This window comes from Onthophagus taurus, chromosome 7 (assembly GCF_036711975.1).
Source record: "Onthophagus taurus isolate NC chromosome 7, IU_Otau_3.0, whole genome shotgun sequence".
NCBI classification, from domain to species: domain Eukaryota; kingdom Metazoa; phylum Arthropoda; class Insecta; order Coleoptera; family Scarabaeidae; genus Onthophagus; species Onthophagus taurus.
The window spans coordinates 20,248,924-20,263,235 of record NC_091972.1 but is presented as its reverse complement, the minus strand read 5'-3'; the positions used below and the strand labels follow the sequence as shown (position 1 = coordinate 20,263,235).

Sequence of the window (14,312 nt, the reverse complement as noted above, 5' to 3'; positions counted from 1 at the left end):
TATTGCCATATGAATGATTATGTCCCGTAAAAGGCTTTCTTATTACATAACGACGTTTTCCTAGTAAAACTTAATATATTCCTTGTTTCAATCGTCGTATTAGAATATTTATGTTCTCGAATTAATTCCTTTAGTTATTAACCAGACTGTTTATAATGCACGGTATGTTCATGAAACACTGAGAATGTACCGTTTTTGGATTTATTTATAGCTAATTATTATTCTATTTGTGGTTAGGTGATTATTTCTGAACTGAGAATTAATCCTTAAAAATTACAAGTAATTTTAATTATTTTAATTGTATGCTTATTAGGTTAGAGTCGATTCCAGGAAAATGACGTGGTATTAAAACCGAACGATAGCAATCCTTCACAAGACTAAAGTAATTTACAATCTAGCAAACAGTAAATAAGGGATTGGCTTCTGGTACGCGCATTATCCTTGAGTTGCAAAACACGTCGATTTTGAAATAAGTAATCTCTCGTTGAAAAGGATCTTTTTTATAATTTAGCAAAGAACTTCTCTAATAAAATACTTAACAATAACCGCTACATAAATTTCAACGCTGCCGTTTTCTTGAACGATGAACTCGTCTTGCCTTTTCAGGCGACCATCGTAATTTTCTTATAATAAACCGTTTGTCATCAATCACAAAGGAAAGATATTGCGGTATTTATGGACGGAAAACAACAAAATATCAATTCCTACGTTCTTCTCGAGTTTACACTTATTTGTTTTATACACGTTTCATTTTCATGAAACTCGGCAATACAAAGCTCCTTTTGTGCTTTGCAATTTTCACCCTCATAAACAGAAGCAGTAAATCTAGATTTCAAAGAAAGTGACAAATAGCGCACGGTAAAGTGTCCTTAAGATCGACCACAAAAAGCTTTGTGCGAGTGCTAAAATGGTTATAGTTAACGTGAAAGATAAATTTATCAAATAAGGAAAAGTATGACGTAAGTTTATTTTCGTCTTCATAAGACAAGGGGGAGGATTTTTTTTGGTTTGCATCCCACTCTCTTCATTTTCGGGATCGTGTCTCATTTTATAAATAAACACCACAGTCTTTAGAGATAGACCACGTTGAAAATTTCACTTTTGCAGTCTCCGCCGACCAATCCATGCAGACAGTGTCGCACCCACGTGCAAAATACACGTCGAACACGAAGTGTACGAGTCGAATTCAGTTACAAAAGATCTCGTATCCGATAGAGAAATAGTGATTGTTGACATTTGTGGTAGCTACTGTTTTTCAAATTGAAACGTTACTGAAAGGGTTTAGTGATAAATTATAAAAAAAATTGTGTGGTGTACAATGCCCAATGAAAAATGTTTTCGTCTCAGTAAGTGTTAATTTTTTTTTTTGCAAAAATCAAAAACGATACTGTCGACATTTTAAAAGATAATTTTTTTCTAAGTCTTATATTTCAGCTTTCGTAAGCTTTCTGCACAGTCTTTCGCAGGTGTTGAGAAGTTTTTGTATACACATCAAGTTTTTCATCTGACTTTCTCTCCTCTTCGAGTTGCGCCTTTAAAAAGATTAACGCTGCGAGATTAAATGGAAAATTAGCTAAAAGTTTTAGAAACAATGACGTCTTTAAATCGAGTTACGTGACCCCGAAATATAACGGCTACAAAAAAAGTTAACGAACAAAACGTAAACCCAGATTTCTCCTTTCTCGTTCGTTTAGTGATATAACAAAGCTTTCGTGTAATTAACTTCCTTTTGAAAGCTTCTGAATCCAATTGTTCCTGAACGGGAGAATCGGATATTTTTATTTCGGTCTCTTCTCTTCCCACGATTTTCTCCGGCTCTTTCTAATGTTGCGCTTCATGGTGTTCGATCAATCCACTCGGAAATCTAATATGTTATGCACAAATGCATTTGAGAATTGATATCTGGGCGTATTCACATCTTCTCATAACAAAAAAAAACGTTATTGTAGGTATTTCTAAAGAATTTTAAACATTTCAAAAATTGTTTTAAAACGTTGTTTCCTTATAAGATTTATCTGGGCTTGGATTGAGAATGATTTGTGAGCGATTCTAATTGCTCTAATCTATATCATGAGCGCAGTTAATCACTGAACACGTCCCACAATCGTAATTTGTTAAATGGGGTTTAGAAAGTAAATGTCTTTGTTTGGAAATTCTCGACTTATATGGAGAATAGAATACGTGTGAAATGTGAGGAAGAAGATTTTTTATTCGGAATTTTTCCTAATTTTTTATAATTAATGTAAATATGTCAGTTTAGGGCTATAATACCAGTTATCAGTCCAAACCACACTTCCTCTATTCAGAAGCTATTTCATTATCACACCGGAAAGTCCCGATGAGTCATTTTTGGGGATGTTTTTATGAAGGAATGCTTTCAAAACAATCCCCAATTTTGCAATTGAATAGGACAAACATTTTTATTACACATTTGTATTTAAACAATCATCTACATGTAGGAGGTTAATTATTTATATGGAAAGGTTTGTGTTATTGACGATTATTATTACATTTTCACTGTTTGAAGAAGAAGAAGAAGAAGTCATATCGTGGAACATTCTAAATAAGTTCAATAAAAAACGATGTGTTTGGTGGAGAGAGTTAGTAGTTCAGTGTTGTGTACCATAAAATTGGCATTAGGACACTATCAATGTAGTAGCGATACTGCTAAATTTCCCTTTGACTTCTTGGCACATCGAGAGGTAAAATGCTCTCTGACATGGAACATCCAATCTAGTATCGACTATTAGATTTATTAGTTTCTTAGGGCATCATCAGAGGTCTTACGATTAGTAGGTAAGCAAGATGAGTCGATACACTTTATTACTTACTACTCATGTGTAAACACGGATTTGACATTTATAGACTCCAAAGATTTAAACTCTCCGGACCTTGGTAAGCAATTGAAACAATTCAGAAGACTCGTCAATTGCGAAAAATTAATTATTCAAAATTAATTAAGATTATATCAATCTGAAACTGGTCATCATATTGTAACGCCTCTGCCTCCGCTTTATCAAGTGAACTTATAGATCAAAATGAGTTTCTTTGCAAAAAAGAATTAATCATTCATATGTAATTTGTCATTATTGTAGCAGCTTCATCTATATAAAGATCATACTGAAAAGAGCGAAAAAAAGATAAAAAAGCTTATATTATGTGTTATCTAAAAATCATCTCTGTCGCTTTTGATCATCCGAAACATTTTTTAATGGCATACAACATCGTTCTGTCAATTTGTCTCAATACAACATCAAACATCACAGGGCTCTGGTCATTACTCAATATCATCCCTGGCACCCCTCAACATCGTCCCAAACATATTTCAGAATGGTTCTTGAGTTGTACATTTCCTAATATCGTTTCGGATATCTTTGAATATCATTCTGGATAAGTCATCCAGGTCGTCCTACAATATTACTCCTGTATGCCTAACATACTTTCAAACATCCTTTAATATTGTTTCTCACAAATTGGACAAACATTCCTCCATAGGTTCTCTCTGATAACTCTCAACCTTAACGATGTTTCCTTAAATGGCATTCGCTTGTTTGCTCTCAGCACAAATTGTTGATTATATTTATGTTCCATTGGGCAACTCCCCGTTCATATAGGATGTTTCTCAGCTTCGTGTGGTTTAGTAGAATAAAAGCTTCTTCGTAGTTTATAAAAAAAAAGATGAACATCCTGTCATTGATCTTTACCATGTCATTTATCTTTATTTGTTATTGAACCCAAGTAGTGCCTCTCTAGTTCCATGAGCTAGACGGAAACCAGATTGTTCTTAATTCTATCTTCAGAGCTCATAGCTCATGTAACTAACCAGTAGATAATGTGAGTACTTGTGTGTTCCACTTTTTTAGGTATCGGAGTAAACATAGATCGGGTACAATCACGTGGAAAATATATATCCCGACTAATATATCTTGTTTAAAAAGTTTTTTAGAATGTTGAGACTTTCAACATCGAGTAGTTTAGAAGTATCTATTTTTCTATTATCTATTTTATCTATTTTTGTTTAGAGTATTATTCTCACTGGAGGGTTGCCATGTCTTGTGACTTAAGAATTACCATCGGTTAGTATTTCTATTGGTTCCTTTTCTAACCTATTATTATCTAAGAAAAGGTATAATGTGTCTATCGCTTCTTCTTCTATTAGGGAATGTTCGTTTTAGGTCTAGATATTTTGTTAATTCTTTTGTGCATGTTGAAAAGGTCATGTTTTGTTGTAATTCTTGGAGACCTTTGCCATCGAACTTTCCTTTGCCTTCCTTATGAATTTTACAATCTTTTTGTTTTGCACTTTTCGTTTTTCACTTATGTTTTGCTCTCTACACCTGAGCTGCCCTTCAGCCTCTTACACTTCTTGTATTATTCTTTGAAATGTTTATCACTGCTTCTCTATTGTTTTCTGTTATATCCAGTTGTTAAGCGTTCTTAAATTTATTATTCTATATCAGTCCTATTTCTTCTCTAATTTCTGATTCTTTCAACATTACAAAATTAGATCTACTTAACTCCAAACTTCTCGATCGCGGGGTTATAGGCAGAAGTGATATCTGACCAACAATTCCTTACATCCTACAATATCATCCCAGATAACCCTCATTATCTTTCCGGACATCCGTCAGAATTGTGGTTGGAGTACAAGCCACCGTACACCATCGTACTCTCAATATTGTCATGTCACATGGTTTTGTATGATGCGCCACTGATAGATCTAAACCTCGATGTGATTGTTCTTCAAGATAATTGGGTTTATGTATTTAATTAATTAATTAAAGGGTTTATGATATCTGATATTTCAGAATCGTCTTTGGCACTCCTTAATATCATTCTAAATCATTCCTTAATATCTTCTCTGATATCCCTCAATACCGTCCCGGATATTTCTCAGAATCCATAACTATTCTTGGCACTCATCGATATCGTCCTTGATCTTTTCCAATATCATTCCTAGCAGCTTTAAATATCATATCTGATATCCTCCAACATTATCTAACACAAACTATAATATTGTCTGGACACTTCTTAATACCAAGCCAGTCACCCCTCAAAATCGTGTCGGAATCTTTTAACATTATTTTTGGCACGTCTCAACATCATTTCAGATATTTCTCTATATTTCTACATATTAAATCTATCTTTCTCTATATCGACTCAAATATTTCCCATTATTATCTTGGAAACTCCTCCATATCCGACTTGACATCATTTAACATCGTTTTTTCCAACTCATAACATCATCAATAGTATCTACCAGAATCGTCTCCGATATCCCTTAGCTTCTTCCTTATTATCATCGCTGGCATCGCACAATATCGCGTTGATCATAACTTTAGAGCTTTATTTGCTTAAGGATAGAACATTTATTCCATAAATCGCTGATCTGCGATACTATGTCTCTGACAATCCTCAACATTAACATTATTCTCTCAAATTAATATGGCTTCCTTCAACAACTAAAACTCATGTTCAAAGCTCCATAAAAACTAATAGTAATTGTAACATTTTGAAAAAACATATAGGTTATGTGATGAAGTTATAAATCTTTTGACTAATTAAACCAAGGTTACTTGCGACCGAGGCTCATTTATTAACATTATATCAACTTGAAATTGGACATCATATTATATTTGGGAATTTCAGTACTCTCAGATGGAGTTCCGGGTTCTATAGGATTTTGGATGTTACTAGTTGAATGTGTGGAGGTAACACTTTCAACTGATATCGACGATGTAGTTTCCAATGGAGCTGCAGTAATATCTGAAGCAGACTAGTTTCAACTGGAATTTCAGTATTTCCAATAAAATTTGGTCCTGCATTTGAGGTAATTTTAATTGGAACATCAGTAATGCTAGGGGCAGTGCTAGTTTCAACTGGAATTTCAGTACTCTCGGACGAAGGTGTGCGTTCTATACGATTTTGAGTGTTATTAGATGAATTTGTTGCTTCTATCGAAGATGTAGTTTCCAATCGAACAATCTAACATTTGAAGCAGTACTAGTTTTAACTGGAATTTCAGTATTTCCAATAGAATTTGGTCTTGCATTTGAAATAGTTTCAATTGGAACTTCAGTAATGCTAGGGACAGTGCTAGTTTCAGCTGGAATTTCAGTACTCTCAGATGGAGTTGTGGTTTTTATAAGATTTTGGGTGTTACAAGTTTAATCTGTTGCCTGTGTTGAAGATGTAGTTTCCAATAGAAGTTCAGTAACATTTGAAGCAGTACTAGTTTCAATTGGAATTTCAGTACTCACGGATGAAGTTGTGGGTTCTATAGGATTTTGAGTGTTACCAGATGAATCTGTTGCTTCTATCGAAGATGTAGTTTTCAATGGAACTTCAGTAACATTTGAAGCAGTACAGTACTAGTTTCAACTGGAATTTCAGTGGTTCCAGTTGAATTTGGTGTTGCATTTGTGGTAATTTTAGTTGGAATTTCAGTAATGCTATTGGCAGTGCTAGTTTCAACTGTAATTTCAGTATTCTCTGACGAAGTTGCGGGTTCTATAGGATTTTGAGTGTTACCATATGAATCTATTGTTTCTATCGAAGATGTAGTTTCCAATGAAACTTCAGTAACATCTGAAGCAGTACTAGTTTCTACAGGGATTTCAGTATTTTCAGCCATTATGGCAGCTGGACCGCAAGCGGCATCAGCTTGATCAAATGATATTATAAATCCGAATCATTGGCACTTGTAATATCTTATAATTCCCCTAAAGCCGTCCACCCCGCATGATTTTACCCCAATAAACAATCTCCCTCTTCTCAACAATCCCATTCTCATCCTCGCCTTCACCTCTATTACATAATTCACCGTACTCTCCTCCCGCTTTCCCATTTTAAACTTTAACCGCACTCCCTCATAAACTTCTCATACCCTATTCCCAAGCCCTACCCTTCCAAATTCTTCTCCCAGATCTGCTTCATCATCTTTTCCTCCTCCTATTTTCTGGGCACCCCAAATATCACCATTCTCGGATCTACCCTCCTCGCCTCCCTCGTGAACCATCACAATTATGAAGAACTCACATTCTTTGTAATTCGTGGTCATTTATTCTTTGAAATATGAATCTGTGAGATTTTAAACGCACCTCTTATGTTAGTGAATTTGAGAATTAACAAATTTTTTTATTTTTATCATTAGAAATCGAGTTAAAGAGAAAATTTTAACGTTTTATTGTAAATAAAAGTTTATGACATAACTCATGGTGTGCCGTTTACGGTTTATACGTGGGTAGTCTCCTCGTAACTTATTGAAAATGGCATTCGTTCGGTTGAAAAGACACCGTCTACATTCGTAAACCAAACTCTCGCCCGTGGACAGTTATTTTAAAATTTTTTAAGCTACAGGTTTGAAAACGTAGAAACACGTTCGTATACTTTACGTTATGCGGGTTTACAAAACACCAGGTGATAGGCGGCGTAAGGTGCAACAACCAGGTGTAATTAACGAAACAACCGTTCAAAATTTACGTTTTCCTCAAGAGGAGTGTTTTTTCGTTTCCAATATTATTCTGCTTTTAATTAGTGGAGTTGATTAAGAAAAGGAGTTAAGATTAAAAAATCTCTTTTAAAGTATATCAATAAGAAAGATCCACGATTTAAAAGTTTAAATGAGATGAATGACGATTCTTCTGTATAAATTAAAGATGTATTACGAAAGCGATCGTTGCAACAGCATTTGAAAGCAAAACGTTGAATTCTGATACACAATTTCCTACGGTTAAAAAAAAAAGATGAAAAATCGTGCTGTACCATAAACGTTGCAGTAAACTAAACTCGAGATAAAACAAAAAAATCAGTCACCTTTCAGGTGAGCGAAAATATTCTCATTAACCTGAGGAAACGGTGATTTCACGACGTTGCAATGTAGTGGGCGACTTGGAATTTACATAAACGACTTTGCGAAATAACATCATATTGTAAGATAATCTTTGAAAGTTTATAATCGAGATTTCCACACCAACAAAAATTAAAATTTTAAAAAAATTTGTAAAGCTATTTTTATTTTAATTAATTTTCTTGCACCATAACTAAAAGAAAAGGAGTCGTAATGATTCGAGAAACGTTCCAACCTCTTCTCTACTAAACGAGAAGTTAATTATAATCCTGCTTCACCCGGCGAAGAGATCAATTAAACAGATACGACGGTCAATTGAGTAAAATTAAATGATTACAAGCACCTGTCGATTCGTCGCCTGTAGTGTGCGGTCGTCGTCGTTGTCGTCCTCTTCTTTGGCACACACAAGTGGAAGAACTCTATGTACGTGTAAATTGTCGATTATTTATCTTCCTGAACGAGCAGATGGCTCTATGTATCTCCAGACATGTACTTCTTGTACTGGGTAATGTGTTCGACGAAGATAAATTGTGCTCGTGTCAATTTTAGTTTATCTTTTTGATACTTTAAATGATGTGTCGAAGAAGAGATATTGATTTTATTTCTTTTTATTAATTAGGGAAGTATACAGATAATCTAAATCTTAAACAGCTGTATAGCAGTTATATAATAAAAACTATATTCCATTTTAATTCTAATTCTTCATCTAATTAATTTCAAACTAATTTCAAGATTGTTTTAAATAACCTTTTTTGAGACAACTTGGTGTAAGATGGTCCTGGTACGGTAAAGATTTACGATCATTCCAACAATCAAAGTTTAATTATTTCTCGAAAACTTAACTGCGACTTATAAGTTTCACCGGAAAAGTTTTCAAAGTTTTAAAAACGTAAGGAGGTTTTAAATTTAAAAGCCGCCAGACATATCGATCAAACCTACTTTAAATTATCAACGTTAAAAGAATAAAGACGAATTATATATGATAAATTTTCAATTACATTCAAACGCCTTCGTGTCAATAAAGGGTTGCCGACAAAAGACGAAGTCGCCGGTTAAAAGCGCTTTGTTTTCACATTAAAACCAGTGTGGGACTTACCGAGAACTGATTTGCAACTCAAATACGGTTGTATAGAGAACACTGCTGTTGTATGCAGATACAATGGCAAATTGTAGATCTACATCTAACTATTTCTTATTCTTGTTGCGTATGTTTAAATTATAAGAGGAAAAAATTAATGAAAGAGAGAAAAGAATCTGGATGATAATAAAAGGCATAGGAAAAATATGTTTCGACTGCGGGAATAAAATTTTACGGGCGATCCCCGAAGTAAAACCGATGGTGGTTAAAGTCCCTTTTGGAGTTGGAGCACTAAAGCATTCCGTTTGTAATTTACGGCAGGAAATATTGCCGTACACCAACATCGTAAAAAATGCTTTAGAAGAAAAAAACAACTTCGGCCCTTATTTTTTCAAGTACCTCCTCTCTCAAAAGAATATCGTTCTTCGTACAAACAAAAACTTTCAACCAAAAGCTACCATACATATTCGTTTTTTTTATTCGTCGGATTTTTCCTTGCCATTATAACCGAAGAACACATACACACGCTTTTAATAGGTAGCGAAATAGATGTTATTTATTATAATTAATGTATTATATTGAACTACAACTAACACCAACACTAGATCTAGAACTCATCTGTCAAGACGGCTGAACCTGAATGTTGCTAGTTATACTTTGATAAAAATGTACAACAACCTGACGCTGAATATCGTCTCAAGACTACTAAATTCGTTGCTACTTCTAGGTCTAGTGTTAGTTCAATTAGAACTTACAACAACCTAACGCTAAAAAACAATAAAAACTGGAACTGACACTACCACTAGAATTAACACTAGACCTATAACTAGAAACATTGAATGTTTTTAGTTCTAGGTTTAGTGTTAGTTATAGTGTTAGTTCAATAAGAATATACAACTAACTAGCGCTGAATAACAATCAAAACTAGAACTAACACTATACCTAGAAGTTCGAAAGAAACATTCGGGTTTAGCCATACGTGTCTTAAGACGGCTAAACTCGAATGGTTCTAGCTTTAGGTATAGTGTTAGTTCTATGTTTCTGGTTTGTTCTACTTTTAGTTCAATAAAAAATATAGGGTAATGTCACCTTGAGTGGACCACCACCTTAAGTTGACCGTCTGAAAGATTTGTACAATGTGACAATCAAACTGTGAATCTAATAGCATGAACAGCAGTGCCACATCTGCAAACCATAAAGAAATAACAATCGAGTTGGACAGACGTGTTACTATGTACAGGGTGGGCAAATTTGGGTGTTATTATAGGCTATCTCAGAAACTATAAGAGATACAAAAAAAGTAGGTGCCATGTCCCGGTCTCTTTTTCCGAGACTAATCCAATCCCGTAAAGACCAAATCTCTATCTTCTTTTGTTTTTAAGTTATAGCCAAAAAGTCAAATTTTAGTGATTTCAAAAAATGCTCGTATTTCATTTATTTTTCAAATTAGAGAAATGGGGTTAATGCATTCTTAAGACACTTTTTTGAGTAGAATATACTGCCGTTGAAAATTTTTTAACATAGCTGATAATTTTTGAGATATAACATAAAGTTGTATTTTTTTAAATACAACCTATACTTTATTACGATGTTACTGAAAAGAGCATATTTTTAGCTTTCCAATGATGTATCGCACGCATGATGTTTCTGCGGAAAATAAGCGTTATTTTTCAATTTTTAAAATATTAAAGATTAAAATTCAAATTTTTAATTATAGTAGGCGAGGAAAACGCTAAATACTACTTAGTTACTATAGCAACGTGAGTTTACTTGTCATTTCATTCATAAATTTTGCGAAACGAGTTTCCCGTTTAAGAAGTTCCGCATTATCTTTAAAGAAAACGATAAAATTAAATATAGAATATATTGGAGTCCGCTTTGAAGATGATACATAAGTCTTCATATCCCCATTCAAACGGTGTTTCAATGGAAAGTCCGCTCCCAGTTTATGATTCCTAATTTTCCTCTATCTCACCCAATTTTAAAAGAAAAGATTGCTAATATCAAAAAACTTCTACATCTTATGTTTGGGGAAAACTGGGAAAATACTACCGAAGATTTCATTCATTGATACCGAACTGTTCTAATCTTACAACCAGTAAGTTGAGTAGAAGAAGATGACGGTTTATTACTGTTTAGTTCCTGAAGTTGTCCATATTTAATTATTCATTAATTAATACATTTCTTGTATTTTTAGTAAACAAACTTTAAATGCTAATCATTTTTTATTGGTGAACAAAGTCAGCGATAAGACGCTGAGAAATTTAAATTAACTATTCAAAGTTTTTATTCGTTGGTACAAAACCAACTTATCCGGAATAATGGTACAAAACCAACTTTATTCTGTCATATTCGTGCAAAACCATATATTATAGCCACTAGGTAGTATTTACTGTCCGGACCCGCCTACTATAATCAAAATTTTGAACATTAGCGCTTACTATTTTCGAATTGAAAATTAACGCTTATTTTCCGCAGAAACATTATGCGTGCGATACATCATTGGAAAGCTAAAAATATGCTCTTTTCTTTAACATCATAATCGAGTATAGTTTGTATTTAAAAAAACACAACTTTGTGTTATATCTCAAAAATCATCAAGTATATTTAAAACTTTTCAACGGCAGTATATTCCACTTAAAAAAGTGTCTTAAGAACGTATCAACCCCATTCCTATAATTTGAAAAATAAACGAAATATGAGCTTTTTTTGAAATCACGAAAATTTGACTTTTTGGCTATAACTTAAAAACAAAAGAAGATAGAGGTTTGATGTTTGCGGGATTGAATTAGTCTCGAAAAAAGGGACCGGGACATGGCACCTACTTTTTTCGTATCTCTTATAGTTTCTGAGATAGCCTATAATAACACCCAAATTTGCCCACCCTGTACAAGTGAGCATTTTGTTATAAAAAAAAACCATAAGTAAAGTCCGAATTATAATTATGCGCATTATTGTGAAGCGTAAAAATATTGTGAAAGTCGAGTTTTTAAAACTGAGACATTTTTTTGTGTTAGTTTGGACATTGAAATTTATCGTCTAATTTTATTAAGTAATAATTCTGATGTTGGAAAAGAATACCGTTGCTCTTTTAAAAATATGTTGGAGTGGACCACGTTTTGCAATCTTGGGTGGACCGCCTATGTTTCATTCCTAATGCTATATTACCATTTGCATGTATCTAAATTGACATTAAACTGGTTTTAACCTATCTTTCATTGAAAGACGCCAGACATGTTTGAAAATTATCATCTGATGAGCGTGATACCATGATCACCATGGCTAGCTTTTGGTGCTAATGGGAACTCGATGCCATCTTTTTTGTTCAACAAAGTTAGAATGTCTGAACTTATCATGCATAATGCTACTCGTGGTGCGGTTGGATTTACAATGGATCGATTTGGTTGGATGATACATGTTGAATTTTTCAAATTTACGAAGCTCGTCATTCACCACTCCAAGCCATCAAAAGAATCGCCAACACTTCTCCTGCTCGATAGTAATTCATCGCATCTATCAGTTGAAGCCCTTGACGAAGCAGAACGGTGCACTACACCTAAGATGGATAAAAGTTATTTCGCATGCAAACATTGTGACACTGATAACGGCTTATTCTGATGTTGCATAAGTATAAATTTTAATTCTGTGTATGAAATAATAACACAGTAGGGACCCGCTCAATACTAGTCCAAAAGAAACCCATATTAATGCATGGTTATGACAAACAATAACATTTATATATAGTATAGCAAGTGAATGATTAGGTACGTTCTTTATTCTAACATTTATAGTTCTGGTAGGTCCTTTCGCTTCAATCTTTTAGTAGTTGCCCTGCGCAACATATTTTTTGCAAATCGGTTTGGATGAATTTGTAGAATTTGTAGGTACTTGGAACTTCGCTGGGCAATTACATATTTTACAGTAAGCATGTTGAAGTCTTGATGTAAGATGTAATTAAGTACGAACCAAGGTGCAATTGCTGCAGCTATGAAACGTTTGATTGGTGCCTCATAATTGAATACCGTAATAACAAACAGGTTTCAGTGTGGTAGTAGATATAAGCAACTTATTGCCTAGGCTAAATAGTAAGATTCTATTCATAAACCAGTGCATTTTCATGTTTAACAGTCCTAGTTGAAGTCGTTTGGTCCAAATATGTTTTTCCAAGTTAGGTGGTGATCCAAGTATTTGGCTTCATTTAGAATAGGTAAAGGAAGCATTATTTAACAGTAGGACAGATTCCCGTTTTTAGAATGAATGTGATATGACTGGACTTATTCTGATTTATTTTTACTCGCCACTGTTCAAGGCATTTTTCCAGCATCAATAAGTGATATAGTAGGTTTTGGGATGCCATTTCAGGATATGTATGAGTAACCATAACTACAGTGTCGTCCACGTATGTAGCAATCATGGTGTTCTTTGTCGTATGCTGTCGGCTGTGTATAGAAGATCCATATGACTCTAGCACGTATCGGTAGCAGCGGCGAATGTGCGTTATTTTGTGTAACAAAGACGTATCTCTCCGTCAGATATGATTCCAATAGTGTACGTACTGGATAAGGTAGATAGGTTTTAAGTTTGGCTATAAGACCGTCATGCCATGCTCTGTCGAAATCCTGTGACATGTCTAAAAAAGCTGCTGTACAATGTTTTTTGGCCTCCAGGGCATCTCTAGCTGCTCTCCTTACTCTGTGCACTTGTTCTATAGTACCATGCTGTTTTCTAAACCTAAAAAAATAATTTTTGTTTTTCTTTAACTTTTTATTGGTTCTTCCAACTTGTTTGAAAATTTTCGGAGATAGAAATTTCTTTCTGCAAAATAAAAAATCGAAGATCTTATACCATAAAAAGTGATCTAATGATATAAACTAACTATTGATACATAAAACAACGAATAATCTTCTTCCACAAAAAGTTTTTTCCACTTGTCCTTAGGTCCACTCCAGGTAACATTACCCTACAGGGTGAGGCAGATTGCAGTCCATAATTTGAAGTGTTAATTGTAAGAAAACGATTCAAGATGCATAAAAAAGATTTTATTGCTCAAAAGTACATACAGTACTTTTTGCAAATAATATCCTATGTCCTTTTTTCACGATTTTTTGAAAATAGTATCATCCAAGTGGTGGCCTTGGCGAGCAATGCACATATTGAGCTTTTCAAAGAAGTTTTGACCTTCTTGTCAGTATATCTTGCGAAATTCCAGCGATGACGGCTTCAATCGCCACCTTTAGAGCTTCAGGGCTTCGAGATCAAACTTTGTATACCTCAGCTTTGACATATCTCCATAGAAAAAAGTCACATTGGTTCAAATCGGGGGAGCGAGGGAGACATGGAAAGATCAGATAATGCGGAAAGAGCACTTGCAGAATTTCGCGTGAA

At 34.2% G+C, this 14,312-nt stretch overlaps 1 protein-coding gene across 7 annotated transcripts in view; it reads left to right on the top strand.

Moving 5' to 3' along the window:
* LOC111424643 (protein tyrosine kinase 2 Fak) overlaps positions 1-14,312 on the top strand; it is a 109,881-nt gene that overhangs the window by 44,369 nt on the left and 51,200 nt on the right. For 2 of the 7 annotated variants that reach the window (XM_071197690.1, XM_023058256.2), the window contains exon 1: positions 1,105-1,346. The exons of 2 other annotated variants lie outside the window; for them this stretch is intronic. In XM_071197690.1, coding sequence (XP_071053791.1) covers positions 1,319-1,346 — 28 coding nt within the window. In that variant the 5' untranslated portion in view covers positions 1,105-1,318. Of the gene's footprint in view, positions 1-1,104; positions 1,347-14,312 lie in introns of those variants that run through there. 3 more of the 7 variants (XM_071197692.1, XM_071197691.1, XM_023058260.2) reach the window with 2 other exon arrangements.